The sequence below is a fragment of the Mustela lutreola genome, chromosome 2 (genome assembly GCF_030435805.1).
Source record: "Mustela lutreola isolate mMusLut2 chromosome 2, mMusLut2.pri, whole genome shotgun sequence".
Lineage (NCBI taxonomy): Eukaryota > Metazoa > Chordata > Mammalia > Carnivora > Mustelidae > Mustela > Mustela lutreola.
The window spans coordinates 164543545-164567375 of record NC_081291.1 but is presented as its reverse complement, the minus strand read 5'-3'; the positions used below and the strand labels follow the sequence as shown (position 1 = coordinate 164567375).

Below are 23831 nucleotides of genomic sequence, written 5' to 3'. Positions count from 1 at the left end.
CAAAATGAAACATAATACACAATATATTCTCTCTATATACACATCTCCACATCTCTGTATTCTCTCTGTATACACATGCCATAATATTCTTTATACACACAAACACACATCATTTATATCCATTAATCTATCCGTGGACACTTAGGATACTTACCTATTTTGGCTGTTGTAAATAATGTTGCTATAAATACAGGGGCGGCATTGGTTCTTTGGCTATTTAATTAAGCTTTACTTGATAGAACTTTTTTGCCATACTAAAATACGTTTTTTCAGGTAGCTGTTCTTGCTGTGTGAGTGGTGGGGTGCTAAATCAAAATAAAATTATCTGAAAATTTAAATAAAATTAGAGGTCTTTGTAGCTATGAAATCATGACTAATTAAAAGAAATTTTTAGGGGCGCCTGGGTGGCTCAGTGGGTTAAAGCCTCTGCCTTCAGCTCAGGTCATGATCCCAGGGTCCTGGGATCGAGCCCCACATCGGGCTCTCTGCTCTGCAGGGAGCCTGCTTCCTCCTCTCTCTCTCTGCCTGCCGCTCTGCCTACTTGTGATCTCTGTCTGTCAAATAAATAAATAAAATCTTTAAAAAAAAAAAAAATAAATAAATAAATAAAAGAAATTTTTAAAGGTTTTTTTTAATCTAATGTTAGCTTTATATTTCAATCTTTTATGTGGTTTGAAGACTTAAAAACAAATGAACATGTATACAGTGACAGCCCTTTCCACCTTTGTCATCCTATATCTGACCAGTTTTCCATACATGCATGCAGCCATTTTTATCAATTCCTTTTATTGTATATCCTTCTAGTTTGTTAATTGCATATATGAACCAATATAAATGTGTTTTTTTCTAACCTTTTTTCCCCAAAAGACCACATATCATATGCCGTTCTACACTTTGCTTTTTTTACTTAAAAATACATCTATTATGGAAGATGGATAGGGATGTGATAAAGTATAGGAAAATGTTAATGGTAAGATCTAACTGGTAGATAAAAGAATTCACTGTAAAATTCTTTCAACTTTGCTCTAGGTTTGAAAAGTTTCGTATTGGGGGCGCCTGGGTAGCTCAGTCAGTTGAGGTTCTGCCTTTGGCTCAAGTCATGATCCCAGAGTTCCAGAATTGAGCCCCACATTGGGTTCCCTGCTTGGCAGGGAGTCTGCTTTTCCCTCTGCCTTTCATCCCACTCATGCTCTCTCTCCCACTCTCACTCTCTCTCAAATAAATAAATAAAATCTTTAAAAAAGAAAAAAAAGGAAAAGTTTCATACTGGAAATGAAAATACATTTTGCAGGGATGCCTGGGTGGCTCAGTCAGTTAAGCCACTGCCTTCTGCTCAGGTCATGATCCCAGGGTCCTGGGATTGAGTCCTGCATCGGGCTCCCTGCTCAGCAGGGAGCCTGCTTCTCTCCGCCTCTGCCTGCCACTCTGCCCACTTGTTCGTGCTCGCTCGCTCTCTCTTTCTCTCTCTCTGACAAATAAATAAATAAAATCTTTAAAAAAAATACATTTTTGAGATCTTTCTAGAGCAATTAATTGAAAATCCTCTATTTTGTTTTAAAAGCTACATAGAGTTCCATCATATGAATATACCATTATTTATTAATCTCTTTAATGATAAAAATTTTGGTTGTGTCTAGTCTACATATGTTATAAACAGTGTTATAGTGTAATTATAGTACAAATTCATGGGAGTTTGATTCTTGGGTCAAGGTTTGTTTTTTTTTTTTAAAGTTTTGGTTTTTTTTTTTTGACAGAGATCACAAGTAGGCAGAGCCAGGCAGTGGAAGGGAAGGGGGTGGAAACAGGCTCCTTGATGAGCAGAGAGCCCAATGCGGGGCTCGATCCCACGACCCCGAGATCATGACCTGAGCCGAAGGCAGAGGCTTAACCCACTGAGACACCCAGGTGCCCCTGGGTCAAGGTTATGTGTTTTAAATTTTGATAGATTTTGGTGAGTTGCTGTCAGTAAAAGTTGTACTGATTTTACTCCTCTATCAATCAACAAGTATGTGAACAACATGGTTTCGGTGTGCTTATTTGCAGGTTTTATTCTTTTCCTTTTCAAAATCACTTATTAATTTTTAAGATTTTAAGATTTTGCTCAGGTACTAATATCCTTTCTGTGGGACTGATATTCCTTAGTAGTATAGTTGAAACAATGTATTCACTATGTATTGCTTCTGTGCTTAGCTCTGTGGTTCCCAAACTGTGCAGAAGGCACACTGAGCAGCTGCTGCAAACTCAGGTGACGTGCCAGGATATTTAAAATTTTTGAGGTTAACATCAGAATATTAGACATACTGTCAGACATCATGTGAACCAGTAACTTCAGTTAATAGACACTTTCATTATTCTACTATACTATATTCTTGTCAATGATGTCATATCTTTGCAAAACTGAGTGGTGATTGTTATGCTGAAAAGCAGGTATCATACAAAAATGAATGTGGAACAGGTATTTGTCTGATTCTAATGTTTGAAAATTTTACAGTACATTTGAAGAAGTGATGTTATTTAAAAATGAAATTAAAATGCCATTTTTTTCTTTCAATCTCTATATATTTTTCTCTTAAAGTGACACTCAGTTGTTAGGACATACATATTTGTTAAGTTGGTTGGATAGAACTATTTAATAAATGGAATTATTAAATATATATTTTGTCATAGGCTGCTGTGAAAAAGTTACTGAAACACCGAGGATGTTGCAAATTAAGGAAGTTTGAGAATTTCTGTTTTAGCTCCTTAAGTATCATCTCCTCTTCCAACTGTGGTATTTCCTTCTTACAGGGTTTCTAAACTTTCATAGTGAGTTTTCCTCAACTACTGTTTCTAGCTGGTGTATCTGTTGGAGATCCTGTACTCCGCACTGGTAAACCCCTCTCAGTAGAGCTTGGGCCTGGCATCATGGGAGCTATTTTTGATGGTATTCAGAGACCTTTGTCAGATATCAGCAGTCAGACTCAAAGTATCTACATTCCCAGAGGAGTAAATGTGTCTGCTCTCAGCAGAGATGTCAAATGGGATTTTACACCTTGCAAAAACCTACGGGTATGTCTTTTTAACCAAGATTTCTAAAGTTGGTGAAAGAATGTGAAATAGATGTTTAGTGAACTATTTTGTACTTTATCAAATAAAAATAGACCACAGAAGCATAGTTTAAATTTTTCTTTAAATCTGCTAGAAGAATTATAGAACTAATGTGTTTTATTGATAAGTGAGGCAGATGATTTAAATAATGGCAGCAAGGATGAATCTACTTGGCATTTATTTAAACATTAAACAGCTTGATGTTTATTTGAACATTAAACAGCAAATGTACTTGCTCTCTAGGTTGGTAGTCACATCACTGGTGGAGATATTTATGGAATTGTCAATGAGAACTCACTCATCAAACACAAAATCATGTTACCCCCACGAAACAGAGGAACTGTAACTTACATTGCTCCACCTGGAAATTACGATACCTCAGTAAGTATTATGTAAACTTTAAATAAACTTTATCTTTATTATGTAAACTTGATCTAAACTTTATTATGTAAAGTGTGGCGCTACCTGATAATTGTCCCATTTTAGTGTCCTAAATAGTCATAGAATTGATACTTAATGTGTAGGTTTTAAATAGCTCCCATATTTTTTTTTTTTTTAAACCATGATGATTTGGTACCCTTATCATTGCAAAATGATTACCACAATAGGGTTAGTTAGTACTTCATCAGAGCACTTTGGGTGCTTAATGTGTGTGTGTGGGTGTGGTGAGAACATTTAAGATCTACTCTGTTAGCAGCTTTTAAGTATGTAATACAATACAGTGAACTACAGTCATCATGTTATATGTTAGATTCATTTACTCATTTTTTTTTCCAAGTTTTAATTCAAATTCCTGTTAACATACAATGTAATAATAGTAGTTGCAGGTGTAGAATTTAGTGATTCATCAGTTACATATAACATCCAGTGCTCATCACAACAGGTGGCCTCTTTTTTTTTTTTTTTTTTTTTTTTAAGATTTTATTTATTTATTTGACAGAGAAGAGAGACAGCAATGGAGGGAACACAAGCAGGGGGAGTGAGAAAGGGAGAAGCAGGCTTCCCACCGAGTGGGGAGCCTGATACGGGGCTCAGTCCCAGGGCTCTGGGATCATGACCTGAGCTAAAGGCAGACCCTTAAGGACTGAGTCACCCAGGTGCCCCTGCAAGGGGCCTCTTTAATACCCATCATCCATTTAGCCCATCCCTCTCCCCAACCCAGTAACTCTCAGTTTGCCTCTACAGTTAAAAGTCTGTTTTATGGTTGCCTCTCTTCCCCGCCCCGTGTTCATCTATTTTTCTTAAATTCCACATACAAGTGAAATCCTGTGCTATTTGTCTTTGACTGACTTATTTCACTTTTAGCATAATACTCTCTAGGTCCATCCACATTGTTGCAGATGGCAAGATTTCATTCTTTATCTATGGCTGAGTAATATTCCTCCATACATACATGTATATATATAAAAAATATATATATATATCAAAAGAGCCCAAATATCCATCTACTGATGAATGGATGGGTATTTGGGCTCTTTTCATGGTTTGACTATTGTTGATAATGCTGCCATAAACATTGGGGTGCATGTATCCCTTTGAATCATATTTCTGTATCTTTTGGGTAATTACCTACAGTGAAATTGCTGAGTTGTAGGGTAGTTATATTTTTAACTTTTTGAGGAACCTGTTTTCCTCAAAATGTGGTTCCAGCATAGCTGCACCACAAATTTACATACCCACTAACAGGGCAAGAGGGCTCCCCTTTCTCTACATCCTTGCCAACACCTGATGTTCCCTGTAAATAATTCCTATAATTTTTAAAGATTTTTTTATGATTTTATTTTTAAACTTGGGCTTGGGAATACAAAAAGCAGAACATACTTAGTTTTGTGGTTTTGTTTTTTGTTTGTTTTTTTTTTTAAGATTTTATTTATTTATTTGACAGAGAGAGATCACAGGTAGACAGAGAGGCAGGCAGAGAGAGAGAGGGAAGCAAGCTCCCTGCTGAGGAAGGAGCCCCATGTGGGACTCGATCCCAGGACCCTGAGGTCATGACCTGAGCCAAAGGCAGTGGCTTAACCCACTGAACCACCCAGGCGCCCCGGTTTTTTTTTTTTTTTAAGGAAAAGCAATATGTAGTGTAACATTTCTTAACTTATGCTACATTACTTAAAACCTGATCTTTTAGATATAGAATAGACTTACTTTGCTTTTAACTGTCAGTATATATTTATACAGTAAACTGTATGACAGATTATATGAATTCTGACTCTGGATGAGCTATTTAAAACTTAGTCCTTGAATGTTATTGATAGTCATATCATATCAAATACAGTAAACAAACAATAGTCTTTGTGGGTATGAAGATAACTTTATTAAGGAGAACATTATAACAAATAATCTGTTCCCAACAAAATGTGATAAAAGAATATTTTTCTAATCATTCCACGAGAATAAGTCTGTTCTCTACAAAATATTTAGAACAAAAGAGTTAAGTAATGATTGGGATTCTGGGCCATCAGCCAACCTGACTCACTAGCTTTGAGACTCATACACTCCTACACGGAATGAAATACTCTGAGGTAGATAATTCAAATTCACTTATCAACAAAATTACTGATACCTATAAGTCTGGATGTTGGGATTGTTTTTGAATAGTTGAAACCATCCCAGTGTTCATAAATGTTAGAGTATTACTCATCGTTTTGCTTTTGTAAATATTTAATATTTAACTTTATTAAATATGTTAGGGTTCTTAATAGGTAAGCATTTTTAATTAAATCAGTATAAGAACATTGTAATAGAGTAAGCACACAAAGCATACAAAGTAAATTCTGAAAGTTTTCATTTCTCCCCAATCCCAAGAGTGTCATCTGTATCTTTAAAGACTTGTCCCTGTGCATATTCATATAATTTAACTATTCCTCTGTTACTTGAAATACCTCTTTCTCAAAACTCCTGTTTTTTAATTCTTGAAACAGTAATAAGTGCACCTGGTTAAAAAAATGAGAACTCTGTATATAACGATGAGCATTAAGAAATACAGATCTCCTTCTCTACTTCCACATACCACCTCTCCACCCCCAAGAGGAATCTGGAATTACTTTGATTTTAGAGGAAGGAATGTTCATATATTTGACTGTACTTAACATCCTGCCCTATTTTTATAGGATGTTGTCTTGGAGCTTGAATTTGAAGGCGTAAAGGAAAAGTTTAGCATGGTACAAGTATGGCCTGTACGTCAAGTTCGGCCAGTCACTGAGAAGCTGCCAGCTAATCATCCCTTGTTGACTGGCCAAAGGGTTCTTGATGCCCTTTTTCCGTAAGTGTGAGCTGTATTTTTTTTCCCTCAGGATTATATATGTTTATTGTTTCACTGGTTTATAGATGAAAGGTTTCCTGTGCTAATTCTATAATAAATGTATCTAGAGAAATAATAGTGAACTAGTTAAATATATTCATATATTGCCAGTGCTTGTTATAGAGTCAAATCATTGAAGATTTATTGTTTCACAGTTGCAAAAGGAAAGGTTTTTTTTTCCTGAAAGTTTCTGAAAAAATAAAATTTCCAGAAGAAAATCTGTGCCCAAAGATATGACTATCTTTATTAAGTTATCCTAGAATGAGTAGGTTGGTATCATTCACTATAAGTCAATGGTTTCTAAAATCAACCGAGCTCTACATGCTGCTCACGTCTGCACTTTGCCATTTTCTTCGACTGTTTAAAAATCTCTTTTAATTCTCAGGCTTCACCATACCCTGCTTTACTTTCAACAAATGACTTTATCATTTAATCCCCAGGAATGACTGAAGCCATTGTACAGTAACTCCTTTAACCTTGATCACTAACCCGCATACATCCCACTGACCCTTGAAACCTACTTTGAGTTATTCTCGCTATTTCTCATTAAAATCTTCGATCCTGTGGCTTCTTATTAGTCAGTACCTCCTGTTTCCATATCCTTCAGTATCTAGCTTAAGCTTACTAGTCTGTCAATTTTCTGCATATTTGCCGGGATACTGAATTTTCTTGTTCTTTTGTTTTTGTTACACCTAGCAACATCCCTCCCGGCAGCTTCCCAGCTGTGAATCCGTCCAGCTATCCCCTTCCCTCAGGTCTACACACAGGCTGCTGAGAAAATCAGATAACCAGTGCAAGTTAGTACATCACTGCTGGGTCACGTCCGGCATTTCCCTCTTTACCATTCTCCTCCTCTACTCGGCAGCTGTTTCAGACCTCTACACCTGTGTCAAAGCCTCAGCTCCATTCTTCCTTCTTTGTTTGGCAAAAAGTGATCATGCTAGAGCCTTCACAGAGAACTTAGAGGCCATCACATTTGAAACTCCTTCAGTTAATGTGCACTTCCATTGATTCCTTCTTCCTTTCCTCTTTCTGGAGTATATCCTACCTCATGTCTCCTCAGAGACCTCACTTTAGGCTATCTCCCTTTATATAAGCTTCAAGCTTATCTTCCCTTTATTTCCCATCTAATGAAAAAAATGTCTACCTTCCACCCCTTACTCCTTTCTACCTTCCACTACTTGTCTCCTCATCTTCATAGCGAGACCTCTTGAAAAAATAAATTGGCCATCTCCACTTTTCCCACTCTAATTCATGTTGCCCACCTAGTTGAAACTACTCTCCCTAATATCATTCACTCCTGTACTGATAATTCAATAAATAAGCTTTAGTATTTCCTTGATTCCTGTAACTTCAGATATTGCTTTCTACTCCTTTCTCCTTGAAATATCCTCTTTCTTTGTTTTTCCTATTAGCTTCTGTCCACAAGTTCTTATTCTCTATTTCAGGTCCCTTCTCCCTTAATTTTGATATTAAGAGTTTTTTCACACTCATGACTTAAATATTAAATATTAACATGATGACTTCCAAATCTGTATCTTCCTCCCAGATCTCACCTGAGTTCCACACTCAAATATTCACTTCTATTCATACCTCTCTTTTTGAATGCCTTAGAGGTGCCTCAGAGTCAGTATGTTCATAGCTAAAATCATTATCTTAATCACCACTCTTTGAAAGTTGCTCATCTTTTTTTGTTGTCTCTTGGAACCAATGTCACTGTCATCCATCTGGTAAAATGCCAAATGTGAAATCTGTGACTCCTCTCAATGATCATTCTTACCTGCCCACACCTAATTATTGAAAAGTGCTTTTAGTCTATTACCTGGACATTTAAAAATCTATATCTTTCATCCGTACTCCATGATTTTAATAAAGGATTCTACCCTAATTCTTGCAATAATCACATTTTAATCATACTTCTCTTCAGTCTTGCCTTCTTTCTAAGTATTGTCCATATTATGTAATGACCCATCTAAAACATATCTGGTCCTGCACTGTTTTGCTTGAAACCTCTAAGTGCACTTCACTGCTTTTCAAACAAATACTCCATAACTCCTTACAAAACCAGCTGTGATCTGGCTGTCACTTAACTTTCCAGTATCTCAGCCACTTGACTGCCCTAGCACCATATATATCATCTGCCAGGTATCCTGAGGGACTTTTAGTTCCTCAAGCAGTGCTCCTTCTTGCCTTTGGGCCTTTGGATATGCTGTTTCCTCTGCTTGGAACATTATTTCTTTTCATCTGGCTAATTTCTGTTTCCCTTCAGGTCTTAGCTACTGTCGGAAGGATCTCCTAATCACACTCCAATCTAGTGTCGCACTTTGTATCCCTTGCTGTGTTCTCCCATAGCACCTTGGATGTTCTCTGTGCTAGCACTTTTCACACTGAATTGTTGAATTTCCAAACTGGGTCACACCCAGCCCTGCCTCCCCGCCCAAGTTAAAAGTGATTTGAGAGATGGACTCAGTTGATTGAAGTCATTGAAAAGTTTGAAGGGGAAAAAACTTTCTAATGCATATTAGTTTTATATTGAAGAAGTCTATCATTATTATTTTTTTTTAAAGATTTTATTTATTTATCAGAGAGAGAGAGGGGGAGAGAGCGAGCACAAGCAGACAGAATGACAGGCAGTGGCAGAGGGAGAAGCAGGCTCCCCGCCGAGCAAGGAGCCTGATGTGGGACTCGATCCCAGCACGCTGGGATCATGACCTGAGCCGAAGGCAGCTGCTTAACCAACTGAGCCACCCAGGCGTCCCAGTCTATCATTATTATTAAGGCTATGGTGTTTCTGTGAATTTTATAGTAGAACACAATATTACAAAGACATTTTCCTTAGCATTACATTTCATTTCTTTTTCCCACACCCTCCTGCTGTACCTGCATACACACACACATGGACACACACATACACGGACACAGACACAGATACACACCACAACATGTACTTTCCTTTGCCCTTAAGGGTGATTCACTCTCTGGTACCACTGCATAGGGAAAGTTCGAACGTAGCTGCTAAATGGCACTGTAATCACCAGCTGCCTCTTCATTTTACCCTGCTGGAATGTGGGCTTTGTGCAGACAGAAACGTGGCTATCTTATTTGCTGGTGTCTCTCCAATATCTCCAAGCAGAGTTTAATGCCTGGGAAGTACTTCATAAATAGTTACGCAATGCATAAAGAGGGATTGACAATGACACCTTAATACAAGTCCTTGTTCATTAACCTTTACGGCAGGATATGATTTTCTTAGGTCTTATTTTTTGCATCAGAAGACTACTTAGTAAATTAGTTTAAATTTGTCTTTTAGCTTTAATCCCTATATTGTACTTTCATAAACTAATTTATATAAGCATTCCAAAGATCATTAATACTGTTTTATTTATTTTTGTATTCCTTTTCCCCAGGTACGTTTTGGCTTATATTCTTACTTTCTAACTATTAAAGATGGTAGAGATGGTTAATGATAATAAAAAAAATGCAGTTATAGCTATCAGTTGGGGAAGCAATTTTTGTATCTGTAGCTGTGTATCTATCTTTGTGTATATAGTTATAAATAGATATTGATACAGATGAAAGTATTTCAAAGTGCTTTTTTTCCCTTAACTTGTATTTCTGTGTCACTTACCTACTTTATTTGTTAGTATTTATTACCAAGTAAAGTTATCCACTTTGTCTTCTTTGCTTAGATGTGTACAGGGAGGAACTACTGCAATCCCGGGGGCTTTTGGCTGCGGGAAGACAGTGATATCACAGTCCCTGTCCAAGTATTCCAACAGTGATGTGATCATCTATGTAGGATGTGGTGAACGAGGAAATGAGATGTCTGAAGTCCTCCGCGACTTTCCAGAGGTTTGTATATATAAAGCTTCAAATGTTACTCTAGAGAAAATACCACTAATCAACTTTCAGTGGCAATTAATAAAGCTTTGTGTGGGATCTGGAGCAAGGCTCTCATTTGTCAAGGATCTCTTAAGGAATTTTCTAATTATATTTGTGATTCAATTTTTATATTCAAGGAAAGGAATTTGACTTTTTCAGTCAGATACTTTAAAGTTTCTTTTCACGGTGTTGTGGAGAGAAAATAGACAAAGTATTTATGGATGGGAACTTTATATCAGTTTTATATGATCTATTAGGTTGCTAAACTAATATTCCTTCTTCCATAAAATAATAGATTTCATTTATAAAATAGAAATAATGTCTGTCTTCTTACAGCACAGTGAGGTAGGGAGAAAGGGTTGGAGTGATGGGAAATATTACTTCAGGAAAACTGATTATAAAATGAATTAAGTATGGGTAAATTGTAAAAAAAAAAAAAATGGGGGACTAAAATATTCTATTTGGAAATTAGAGGATCAAAATAGATTGTTTGTCTCTAGCTCACAATGGAAGTTGATGGTAAGGTGGAATCAATTATGAAGAGGACAGCTTTGGTAGCCAATACCTCCAATATGCCTGTTGCTGCTAGAGAAGCTTCTATTTATACTGGTGAGTATATGAATTGGAATAAAAGCAGTTTACATCTGGGGGCACTTGGGTGATACAGTTGGTTAAGAGTCTAGCTCTTGATTTTGGCTCAGGTCATGATTTCAGGTCCTAGGATCAAGCTCTGTGCTTGGTGGGGAGTCAGCTTGGGATTCTTCTCCTCTCTGTGCCCCTCCCCCCACTCACTCACCCTCTTGTTTCTCTCTCTAAAGTAAATCTTTAAAGAAAAAAAAGGCAGTTTATATCTGTTCATAAGTTTAAAGCTAGCATGACCATAAATGACACATCTACTATTGTTTTTTTTATTACATGTTTTACCATTGCTCTAACTCCAAATATATCTGAATCTCTATAACTTGAATTATCAGTTTTGAATTATATCTTGATGGCTGGATATAAAAGATAAGAAAATCCATTTGTTTATGTATTACTTTTTGCTCCCACTTCTGTCCCAGATTTTGGTACTCTTATTTCTACATTTTCAGGATTTATAGTATTCACATTCTGTTGTGTAACCCTACATACAATATTTGTATTAGCCTTAAACCTAGAATAAAATGGAGTTAGTTTCCACAGCAGTCCTTTGGCTATAGTTTCTCCATTCGTTTCATGGTTGGCTAAAATCTGATTTTACGAAGTTCCTTCAAGAAAGGCTCAGGATGGGGCGCCTGGGTGGCTCAGTGGGTTAAGCCGCTGCCTTCGGCTCGGGTCATGATCTCAGGGTCCTGGGATTGAGTCCCACATCGGGCTCTCTGCTCAACAGGGGGCCTGCTTCCCTTCCTCTCTCTGTGATCTCTTCCCTTCCTCTCTCCTACTGTGATCTCTCTCTGTCAAATAAATAAATAAAATCTTTAAAAAAAAAAAAAAAAAAGAAAGGCTCAGGAAAAATATATTCCATAGATTCTTTTTTCTTCATAAGTTTTTTTTTTTCCACTGCCTTTAAATTTTCTTTCTTTTTTCCCTTTCTCTTTAAATAATCTCTACACCCAATTTGGGGCTTGAACTAATGACCCCAAGATCAAGACTTGCATACTCTTCCAGCTGAGCCAGTCAGATCCCTCTCCACTGCTTTTAAATTTTAATAATAGTTTGGCTGGGTATAAGTATTTTGTATCAATATCTGTTTCCTTGAGACCTCTTATTCTAGCATTAAGAGCTAGGGAGAGGGGGGCATCTGGGTGGTACAGTCAGTTGACCTTGGATTCTTGGTTTTGACTCAGATTAATTTCTCAGGGTTGTGGGATTGAGCCCCACATCAGGCTCCACACTCAGTGCAGAGCCTGCTTGGGATTCTCTCTCCCTTTTCCTCTGCCTCTCCTGGTGTGCTCACTCATGTGAGCTCTCTCTCTCTCAAAATAAATAAATCTTTTTTTTTTTTAAATGCCAGGTAAAGATTTGAAACTGAACTTTTTTTTTTCTATTACTGATTTTTCTTTTGCCCAAAGGAATTTCTCTTTTAAGTTTTATAACTTTATTAGGATATATGCTAGTATTGATAGTTTTGGTGAATTTTCCCTGAAACATACTTACCTTTTCAACCAATGAATATGTCTGTTTTGGCAGTGGGGGAAGATTTCAAGAATTGTTTCTGAAATTTTTTCTCTTCTCTTATGGTTATCTAGACATACTGGTCTCCTTTGTCTATTTTCCACGCATATCTTTTCTCTCTGATCCTTTTTATTTAGCCTTTTGTCCATTTGTCCACAGGATAATCAGGGTTTATTATTTGCTTTGCTTCTAATGAAACCTTCATTTCTGTAATGGCTTTATTTTTTCTTCCAGCTCTTTGTTGAGTTTTGCTTTCTCATGAAACCTCTTTTCTGAGCTTACTGTATATTTCTTGAGATTTTATTTTGTGGTAGGATGCATTATTAATATTTTCTTTCATTAATTAAGCGTGGCCACAGCTATCATCGGTTCTTTGGCAGATTCTTTGACCATCATTGCATTTGCTCTTCTGTCTTTTTTCTTCTATATTTTTGTGTAGTTCTTGTGCTGATGTGTATTGTTAACTATTACCTTAAAGATGGGAGGGCATGGCAGGATTCCTTCATGGGAATCTGTGAAGTTTGTAATGGCATGGAGTTGTGTAAGTAAGTGATTTTGCTCCTCTCTTCTACCACAGAAATCTACGGCTGCAAAGTCACTTAACAGTGAATTCCTTCTTCTACCCTGCCTCATCTACTCTTCCTTACTGTAGAGGAGTGCCTACATGTATTTTGTTTGTCACCATCTCCCTGCTGCTTGATGCCAGACTGGATCCAAGGAATCTGTATCCCTTGTGCAGTGTTCCAGACAAAGGATTCTTGGTTTTGCCCCTGTTTTGCAGAGACTTAATCTGAGATGTCCAGCTTCTTGTGAATTCTTGTTTGGGTTTTACCTCATTTAGGTGGCTTTCCTCATGATTGTGTTTTGGGACTAAACGTATCCCCTTGTTTTTAGTAATAGAGTTTTGTTTTTTTTGTTTTTGTTTTTTTAAGATTTTACTTATTTATTTGACACAGAGAGATTACAAGTAGGCAGAGAGGCAGGCAGAGGGATGCCTGGGTGGCTCAGTTGGTTGGACAACTGCCTTCGGCTCAGGTCATGATCCCGGAGTCCTGGGATCGAGTCCCACATCGGGCTCCCAGTTCCATGGGGAGTCTGCTTCTTCCTCTGACCTTCTCCTCGCTCATGCTCTCTCTCTCACTGTCTCTCTCTCAAATGAATAAATAAAATCTTTAAAAAAAAAAAAAGAGAGAGAGGCAGAGAGAGAGAGGAGGAAGCAGGCTCCATGCCGAGCAAAGAGCTCGATGCGGGACTTGATCCCAGGACCCTGAGATCATGACCTGAGCTGAAGGCAGAGGCTTAACCCACTGAGCCACCTAAGTGCCCAATAATTTTATATTTATATTTCTTGTTCTCCTTGTTTGGTGATTAACTTGTGTGAGAAGGAGAAAGTGACAAATTCATCTATCTTAAGACAGGAGTTCTTCTTTTAAATAGCTGCACAGTATCCCAGCTGTATGGCTACATCATAACTGATTTAACCAACATCTTTCTGTAGACACTTGGATTATTGATCTTTTTTTGCTATCACAAACCTTGTATCACTAAAACATCTTTATGTATGTTTTTTTATAGTTCTTTTCATGTTTTATGCACATTTCTTTGCCCATTTTTGTAAGGTAAATTTGTAGAAGTAAAATTGCCAAGCATACAACAGCTAATGTAGATTTTTTATTTTGATAGCCCTTCAAAAGGGTTAACAGCAAAAAAGAGTTCTGTTTCTCCATATCTTTACCAATAATTATCAGACACATAGACATTTGAAGGAATATTGCAGTGAACGCTGATTTTCTCAGTACCTAGATTTGTCAATTTGCATTTTACTATCCCTGCTTTATATTAGGTACCTGTTCAGTCTGTATTTCTTTCCTGAGCTAGCGTTTTTCCTCTCTGTATTAACCATTTGAAAACTGTTTTCTGTCCATGTTCCTTTTGGATAGGACTCCTTTTTCTTACTGATTTATAAAAGCTTTGAAATTAGCGTTTTATCTGTCATGAGTTGCCAGTGTTTTCCCAGTTTGTTCATCTTTTGATTTTGTCTGAGGTGTTGTTTTTTTAACTGTTAGGAACTGATATCGTTAGGTCTGTGAAACTCCTTTGAAGTTTACTCATTGGTCTCTGTCTCTTCCATTAAGTCTTTCTAATACAAGCATTAATGAGCATCATCACAGAGACTGAAAATGTAGCCATGCTGGTGTAAGAAAGGACCTGATCCTATCATCACATTGGAATATTTGATGACAGATGTGGGTTTTTTTTTGTTGTTGTTTTTTGTTTTTTTGTTTATTTGACAGACAGAGATTACTAGTAGACAGAGAGGCAGGCAGAGAGAGAGAGAGAGGGAAGCAGGCTCCCTGCTGAGCAGAGAGCCCGATGCGGGACTCGATCCCAGGACTCTGGGATCATGACCCGAGCCGAAGGCAGCAGCTTAACCCACTGAGCCACCCAGGCGCCCCAATGTGGTTTTTTTAAGCCTCAATAATGAGAAGTTTTTTTTTTTTTTAAGATTTTGACCATGGAATCATCTTTTTAGAAGACTTAGATATCAGTATTTCTTATTCTGAAAGATATAATATGATAAATAGTAAAGTGCTGAACTTTTTTAGTGCATTTTATTTTACTTATATATGCCTCTGTTTCTTTACTGATAAAATGAATCAGGGCATTAGATTTTGGGACTCTTACAGTGTAGTAACAACTATAATTTTCTAGTATCTTAATTGTATAATATATTGTACTTTTCAGAGGATGTTTATATGTATCATCTCATCTGATTTATACAGATAGAGCAAGAGTTACTCCATTTTTTTTTTAAAGATTTTATTTATTTATTTGACAGACAGAGATCCCAAGTAGGCAGAGAGGCAGGCAGAGAGAGAGAGAGAGAAAGAGGGAAGCAGGCTTCCCGCGGAGCAGAGAGCCCGATGCGGGGCTCGATCCCAGGACCCTGAGATCATGACCCGAGCCGAAGGCAGCAGCCCAAACCACTGAGCCACCAAGGCGCCCCTACTCCATTTTAACAGATTAGGAAACCATACTGGGAAATGAAGCTAGCTTCATTTGATGACAGAACAAAAACTAGAACCTGGGACTTCTTTCTGTATGTTAGGCTCTTCTAAATGGTTTACTATAAGTAATTTAATAAAATGGAACCTGATAATGCACAGCAGAATGATCTGGATAATTAAATATTATTCAGGTTAATAACATTTTCAACTTTTGAAAAATAACCAAACAAGCTAATTATTTGGGGGGTTGGAAATTAATTTCAGGCTTAATTATCTCAACAAGGAATAAGGAAAAAGTCTTTTCCTACTTTTTAAAATGTGTATTGTATTAGATTAGGTTATGGTAACAAATAAACCCAAACTTGTCATTGCTCAATAAAACATGTTTTCTTCAAGTGGTCAGGGGACTCACTCTTCTTTCATACTGTCATTCTGGACTGGGACCTAGGCTGAAATGTACTCTTTCATTTTTAACTCACGACTTCCAGGGCTCCTGGGAGTCCTCTCTATATCAGTAAGTGAGAAGGAATAAAGAGCATGGAAGGATATGTGGCTTGCTTGATGATGGAACTCATTACTTTGACTTTCATTCTGTTAGCTCGAGGTCAGTTACATGGTCATATCTTTTTTTTTTTTTTTAATAGATTTTATTTATTTATTTGACAGAAAAGAGATCACAAGTAGGCAGAGAGGCAGGCAGAGAGAGGAGGAAGCAGGCTTCCTGCCGAGCAGAGAGCCGGATGCGGGGCTGGATCCCAGGACCCTGGGATCATGACCTGAACCGAAGGCAGAGGCTCTAACCCACTGAGCCACCCAGGTGCTCCTACATGGTCATATCTAAATATTAAGGAGGCCAGGAAACATAATTCAACTGTGTGCATAAAAGAAGAGGGGAATAGATTTTGGTGAACACCTAGCAATCTATCTCATGTCCTTGTTGTTGTTGTTAAGTTTTCTTAAGGGTGACAAAATCAAAAGAAGAGGGGAATAGATTTTGGTGAACACCTAGCAATCTATCTCATGTCCTTGTTGTTGTAAAGTTTTCTTAAGGGTGACAAAATCAGGATTCTACGTTGTAAAACTATAATTTGCAATATTCTTCCCAATTTAGGAATTACGCTGTCAGAATATTTCCGTGACATGGGTTATCACGTCAGTATGATGGCTGACTCTACCTCTAGATGGGCAGAGGCCCTTAGAGAAATCTCGGGCCGCTTAGCTGAAATGCCTGCAGGTAAGTCTTTGTATTGCTTATCATGTAAGAAGGTTGATAGGATTTTTAGGATTGGCTTTGAACCTCTCTTAAATTTCTTTTTTGATTTTTCAGATAGTGGATATCCTGCATATCTTGGTGCCCGTCTGGCCTCTTTCTATGAGCGAGCCGGCAGGGTGAAATGTCTGGGAAATCCTGAAAGGGAAGGAAGTGTCAGCATTGTAGGAGCGTAAGCATCTCAATCACTAACTTTTCAGGAGAAAAATTAAAATTCATTTATTTTAAAGAGAAAAGGTTCAGCTTCCTCTTGAGGGTAGTGGTTGTTTTTTTTGTTTTTTGGTTTTTTGTTTTGTTTTGTTTTGTTTTTTTGACAGAGAGGCAGGCAGAGAGAGGGAGAAGCAGGCTCCCTGTGGAGCAGAGAGCCCAATGTGGGGCTTGATCCCAGGACCCCCTCATGACCTGAGCCAAAGGCAGAGGCTTTAACCCACTGAGTCATCCAGGTGTCCCTGGGGGTAGTGGTTCTTAACCAAGATTGCACTCCAGGGTCACCCAAAGAGTTCTTTACAATGTACATGTTTAGGTTCTCTCTGCCTGTTCTGGTTATTCAACTTAACTGATTTATCATATTTAAGTCACAATGTCTTAATAACTTAGAAAATTATAGACCTGTTAAGGTAACATTGCATCAGGATAAAAAAGTGGAGATTATGATCACTACATAAAGCCATACTTTGTTTTTAGAACTTTTTCTTCCTTCCTGTTTCATCTTTTGTTTAGAATCATGAAACTGATTATCTCTCTCATTTCTAGTACTGGAACGTGTTCAGTAGTTACCATTGTTATTTGCAACTTAGTACTGATTTCTATTAATGCTTGTATGTAAGTTTCTCTTATTCTAAAATTTAGTTCTAAAGGTTAGTTCTAGGGTTACCTGGGTGTCTCAGTTGGTTTAGTGTCTGCCTTCAGCTCAGGTCATGATGCCAAGGTTCTGGGATCTGCTGTTCTACACCCACACTCTCCATCCCCCACCAGGGACCACTTGTGCTCTGTGGCTCTCTCTCTCTAATAAGTAAATAAAATCTTAAAAAGAAAATAAAGGTTAGTTCTAAAGTTATTTACATTAATACTGACTTTCAAACAGGTTTTATTTTCATATGCCAGTTACTTTTCTTAAACATCTCTAATGACTTTTTTTCCCCTTTAAATACAGGGTTTCTCCGCCTGGTGGTGATTTTTCTGATCCAGTTACATCTGCTACTCTTGGTATTGTTCAGGTATGTCTTGCTAGCATAGTAAACTTCTGAAGTTTTACACTCTGACTCTGCTCTAATGTCATTATCTAAATCATCATGAAGTATTTAATTTACTCACTGAAGAGTAAGCAGTAGGAAAGTCTGTTTTAGAAATATTTTGTCACTGAGAATTTTCGATACTGTCCATTCTTTCTTAGCTCTTTGCCCAAGATTTATAACAAGCTAAATTTCTTTAAGTGGAAAATACATCCAGAATAGCAGAGTTTTATTAGAGTTAGAATAATACTAGCCTTTAAGTGAGAGTAACCCTAATTGTAGAAACAAATAGGCCTAAAAAATGCATAATGGCAAAAACTCAGTGGAAGTTTCTTTTTTCTCATGGTATGGTCTAAAGCAGATGATTGTATTAGAGGGCAGGGTGGCTCTTTTCCACTCACTAGTAATTCAGAGAGCACGGTTCCTTCCAGCTTGGGACTTCACTGTCACCCAGCCTGGTAACTTCCTGCATCGGGTTGGCATGGGGGAAACGGTGGAGAAGGCACACCCACACTGTGAACTCTGGGCTCAGAGGCAGTCACCCCACTCTTTCTAGTTGGCCACACCCAGATGAAAAAGCCAAGCTGGAAAATATAGTTTCTGCTGCGCAGCTTTTTCCAGTGACAAGGCATGAATTGTGGATAGCTAGTCAACCTGGCTATCAAAAGAAGCCAAAATGAAAGATGTATACAATTCAGGGCTATTGTAAAGAAAATAAATGTTGATATATTTGTAAGTATGTGTATTGTTAGTGGGGAAAGAGAATATTTGCTTATGTTTCTGTCAGTATCTGATAAAAGAAATGGCAGAGGCTGTATTTATAACTCTCAAGGTGTTTACTAACATTTTGCTAACATTTTGAGTTTCAATTTCAGGGAAAGGGCGAGCAAAGTTAAGAATGCATAAAATATATGTGAACATTTGGCCTTAGAAAAATGACTGTTAGATCTTGCTGGATTGGCCTTTTTTTTTTTTTTTTTAAAGATTTTATTTATTTATTTGACAGAGGGAGAGAGATCACAAGTAGGCAGAGAGGCAAACAGAGAGAGAGGAGGAAGCAGGCTCGCTGCTGAGCAGAGAGCCCGATGTGGGGCTCGATCCCTGGACCCTGAGATCATGACCTGGGCTGAAAGCAGAAGCTTAACCCACCGAGCCACCCAGGCACCCCGGCCTTTTTTTTTTTTTTTAATTAAAGATTTTATTTACTTATTTGACAGAGAGAGAGATCACAAGCAGGCAGAGAGGCAGGCAGAGAGAGAGGGGGGGAAACAGGCTCCCCGCTGAGCAGAGAGCCCCATGCGGGACTCAATCCCAGGACCCTGGGATCATGACCTGAGCCGAAGGCAGCGGCTTAACCCACTGAGCCACCCACGCGCCCTGGATTGGCCTTTAATGGGGAATTGAATTTAGCCAGAATGTTTCAAGATGTTTAATCAAAGTGAAGAATCTATTCTCTCAGTAAGAACTTTCTGGTTTCTCTGTTTATATGGGACCGTAATGAGTTTTCAATAGAGTCCATTCATTTTTCTTCTATCAGATTTGCCACACTGCTAAGGAAATTAAGATACAATTTGAGTTTGATTTGTAAATGATATCCATCCTGAAACTAAAAGGAATATATTTTTTTAATTGTAAGTTGTATTCTGTTTCAACTATATGTGGGATATACTAAAAAGATTGATGATTTGACCAAAATATCATAGAATTGCATATTTTGGACAAACATGTATACTCTGACTTTAGAAAAAAATTTTTTAAGAAATTTCACTGTATTTGTCTGTTTTGTTTTTAAATCAGGTATTCTGGGGCTTAGATAAGAAACTAGCTCAACGTAAGCATTTCCCCTCTGTCAACTGGTTAATCAGCTACAGCAAGTACATGCGTGCCTTGGACGAGTACTATGACAAACACTTCACAGAATTTGTTCCTCTGAGGACCAAAGCTAAGGAGATTCTGCAGGAGGAAGAAGACCTGGCAGAAATTGTACAGCTTGTGGGAAAGGTGAGTGGTTAGGTCCCATGGAGGACAGGTCTGTGAGTTATACTGGTCTGTTGCAAGGATAGATAGAACATTGGATATGCAGCTTCTTGCCTAGCAAAATGAGTACTTATTAATATTTTTTGAACTAATAGAAGTTTGGCTTATCCTTTATCCGGCAGATATTTGCAGGTCCTATTTGTGTTATGGAAGGCAGAAAAATGATTATTGTTTTGGTTATCTATTGCTGAGTAACAAACCACTCCTAATACTTAGAAGTCTGAACAGTGTTTTACTGCTTGTAGTTTTGGGGTTGATGGACCATTAGAATTCTTGCTTGGGCCCCTCATACAGTTGCAGTCATATGGTGACTGAGGGCTGGGATCATGTGAAAGGTTGTTCCCTCATATATGTAGTGCTTGGGCTGAGATGGCTGGAATAGCTAAGGGTTGGCTGGGCATTTTTCTCTCTACATAGTATCTCCTTATGACAGTTTAGGGCTCTCCGAGAGAGTTGATTGAAAAGAGAGGAAGTAGAATCCAATAGACTCTTAAGCCTCGGTCTCAAAACTGGTATATCACTTCAGTCTTATGTTCTGGTCATAGCCACAGATCTTGCCCAGATTCAAGAAGAGGGGCTTGTACTTCAAAATTGTCTATCAAGAGGGGTAACTTAAGTTGTTCAGGCCTTTGTATTCTTTTTGATCCTTAGTAGCACTTGGTATAGTCCTCGTTAATACTTTAGATGAGAAAAACACTTGATTTACTTTTATTTCTTAAAATACAGTGTACCCATCACCAACCAAATTAGAGGTAGTGTGGTTTGGATCTGTTATATTTTTGCAGGAGCACCAGGGCTAGGAATCAGAAAGATTTATAAAGCCACCTCCTAATTTCTTTTTCCACAAATGATAGTATTATTACATAGCTAGCACATATTAAGTACTCATTATTTATAAATGAGTACTGTGGCCCTAAGTATGAGGAAGTAGAAACAAAGACCTCCAGAACCAGAAAAGACAATATAAGACCAAAAACAGCTCAAGCTAATTTTCTTTATGAATGTTGGTATCAAAATCCTAGATTCTGCAGGGTATTAAAAAGAGTAAAATAATACAGTATGAGCAAGTAAAGTTTATCTCAGAAATGCAAATATGATTCAACTAAATAAATAATAAAACTAACTAACTAACTAAATAACTGATAAATAGTAAATAACTAAATAAATAAACTAAAACTAAATAAAATAGTAAGTAACTAGTAAATAAATCAACTAGTAAAGTTTATCTCAGGAATGCAAATATGATTCAACTAAATAAATAATAAAACTAACTAAATAAACAACTGGTAAATAGTAAATAATTAAATAAATAAACTGAAACTAAATAAAATAGTAAGTAACTAGTAAATAAATAAATAAATAAATAAACTAGTAAAGTTTATCTCAGTAATGCAAATATGATTATTGTAACTTACCAATGTAATGGAAAAAGGACATCTTAACCAATGTGGAAGAAGTATTTGAAATTCATTACTTTTATTTATAATTGTTTACTTTTTTTTACAGAGAGAGAGAAAGAGCAAGAGCGAGTGGGAGAGAGACAGAGGGAGAAGGAAAGAGAAAATCCCAAGCACGCTCCGTTGTCAGAGCAGAGCCCAACACAGGGCCCAATCCTACAACCTTGAGATCTGACCCGAGCCAAAATCAAGAGTCAGACACCTAACCGACTGAGCCACCCACTGCCCATCTGACTCTTGATTTCAACTTGAGTCCTGATCTCAGGGTCATGGGATCAAGCCCTGCACTGGGCTCTGCGCCAGGTGTGGAGCCTGCTTGGAATTGTCTCTCTCCCTCTGCTCCCCCTCACTTCACATGCTGTCTCTCAAAAAAGAAAAAAAAAAAAATAGGGAAATTGCATGCCATGGAGAATGAGGTCTGAAAGACCTAGAAGCAAACTGTGTGGCACACGGCAACATGGATGGTTCTGAAAAAGTGTCAGACACAAACGTGACTGCTCTACATAATTTAAAATACTAATACAAAATGAATTTATGCACATAAAAGGATACACAATTTAATACTTACGGTTGAAGAGGGGATAATGTATAAAAGGGATTAAAAAAAAAAAACAGGAGAAAGAAAAGAAAGACCTGATCCTTACCTCTAAGAAGCTTAGTTGCACATAGATGACAAAAGACTGCAGTTCACTTACTCGGCTTGTTCCTTTGCCACCATTTCCAACAAATCTTTACTGGCTAGGCTGATTAGAATGATTGCCAAAGTTAAAGCTTTTGAGGCAGTGATAGTTAAAGAAGCTCTAACAGCACTCAGGCATAGATGAGTACATGCTTACTATACTTTGCATTTACATATAGTTTCTTTTTTTTTTTTTTTTAAGATTTTATTTTTAAGTAATCTTTCCCCCCACTGTGGAGGTCAAACTCAAAACCCCAAGATCAAGAGTTGCACATTCCACTGACTAATCCAGCCAGGCACCCCATGTATTTACATAGTTATAAACACCATGTAATTTTTTTTATAGGAATAGTTTAGGGCCACCTGGGTGGCTCAGCTTTTAGGCATCTGCCTTAGGCTCAGGTCATGATCCCAGCATCCTGGGATCAAGCCCTGTGTCGGGCTCCCTGCTCAGTGGGAAGCCTGATTCTCCTTCTCCCTCTGCTTCTCCCCCTGCTTGTATTCCCTCTCTTACTGTGTCTCTGCTTTGTCAAATAAATAAATAAAATCTTTAAGAAAAATTAAAAAATAACTGTTTATGGAATGTGAAGGTGTTTTTGAAACAAACTCAAGACTCAGAATTCGAATAGTTAGGCTAGCAAGACAGGATGTGAACAAAGTGTTTCAAAAAAAGATTAATTTATTTGTATTCCCATGTTTCTAGCAGCACTTATTCACAATAGCTAAGAGATAGAAGCAACCCAACTATCTTTTGATTACTGAATGGATAAACAAAATGTGGTATGTATATATGTAATGGGATATTATCCAGCCTTAGAAAGGAAGGAGACTTATTTATTTATTTATTTATTTATTTAGATTTTATTTATTTGACAGAGAGTAAGCAGAGAGGCAGGCAGAGAGGAGGAAGGAGACTCCCCGCTGAGCAGAGAGCCCAATGCAGGGATCCCAGGACCCGAGCTGAAGGCAGAGGCTTTAACCCACTCACTGAGCCATCCAGGGGCCCCTGGAAGGAGACTTCTAACACATGCTACAACATGGATGAACCTTGAGGACATTATGTTAAGTGATATAAAACAGTCACAAAAAGACAAATACAGTATGATTCCATCTAAAGTAGTCACATAGGAACAGAAAGTGGGATGGTAGTTACCAGGTTCTAGGAGAGGAGGAAAAGGAGAATTTCTGTTTAATGGGTATACAGTTTCCACTTTGCAAGATGACCAGTTCGAGAAATCTGTTTCACAGCAATGCAAATATACTGAGCACTATTGAACTACACTTAAAAATGGTTAAGATGAAAGCTTGTTACATGTTTTTACCACAATAAAATCAACAGGCATTTATGAAGTGAATTTGTTAATGATAGATGATTGTGTGTTCATTATACAGTTTTTGCTTGCTTAATTGATTGTAATCACTAGTTCCATATTATAGAAGTAAATTTCTTTAAAAATTTTTTTCCCCCTTAGGCTTCTCTAGCCGAAACAGATAAAATCACTCTGGAGGTAGCAAAACTTATCAAAGATGATTTCTTACAACAAAATGGATATACTCCTTATGACAGGTAACCTATCCTGATTCTCTTTTGTTATTTGAGGATATTCTGTTGAGTTTTGAAGAAAGAGCTGCCTCCACATTAAAAATCTTTTTTTTTCCCTCATACAGACACAACTCTGACTCAATATATAGGTTTATTTTGTGTTTTCATAGCAAATATCTAA

At 37.5% G+C, this 23831-nt stretch overlaps 1 protein-coding gene across 3 annotated transcripts in view; it reads left to right on the top strand.

Moving 5' to 3' along the window:
* The window catches only part of ATP6V1A (ATPase H+ transporting V1 subunit A), a 61949-nt gene that overhangs the window by 31009 nt on the left and 7109 nt on the right, over positions 1–23831 (top strand). For all 3 annotated transcript variants that reach the window (XM_059164088.1, XM_059164085.1, XM_059164086.1), the window contains 10 exons: positions 2834–3048; positions 3331–3468; positions 6198–6349; positions 10078–10240; positions 10771–10879; positions 16544–16666; positions 16760–16874; positions 17856–17919; positions 19732–19935; positions 23580–23674. In XM_059164088.1, coding sequence (XP_059020071.1) covers positions 2834–3048; positions 3331–3468; positions 6198–6349; positions 10078–10240; positions 10771–10879; positions 16544–16666; positions 16760–16874; positions 17856–17919; positions 19732–19935; positions 23580–23674 — 1378 coding nt within the window. The remainder of the gene's footprint in view (positions 1–2833; positions 3049–3330; positions 3469–6197; positions 6350–10077; positions 10241–10770; positions 10880–16543; positions 16667–16759; positions 16875–17855; positions 17920–19731; positions 19936–23579; positions 23675–23831) is intronic.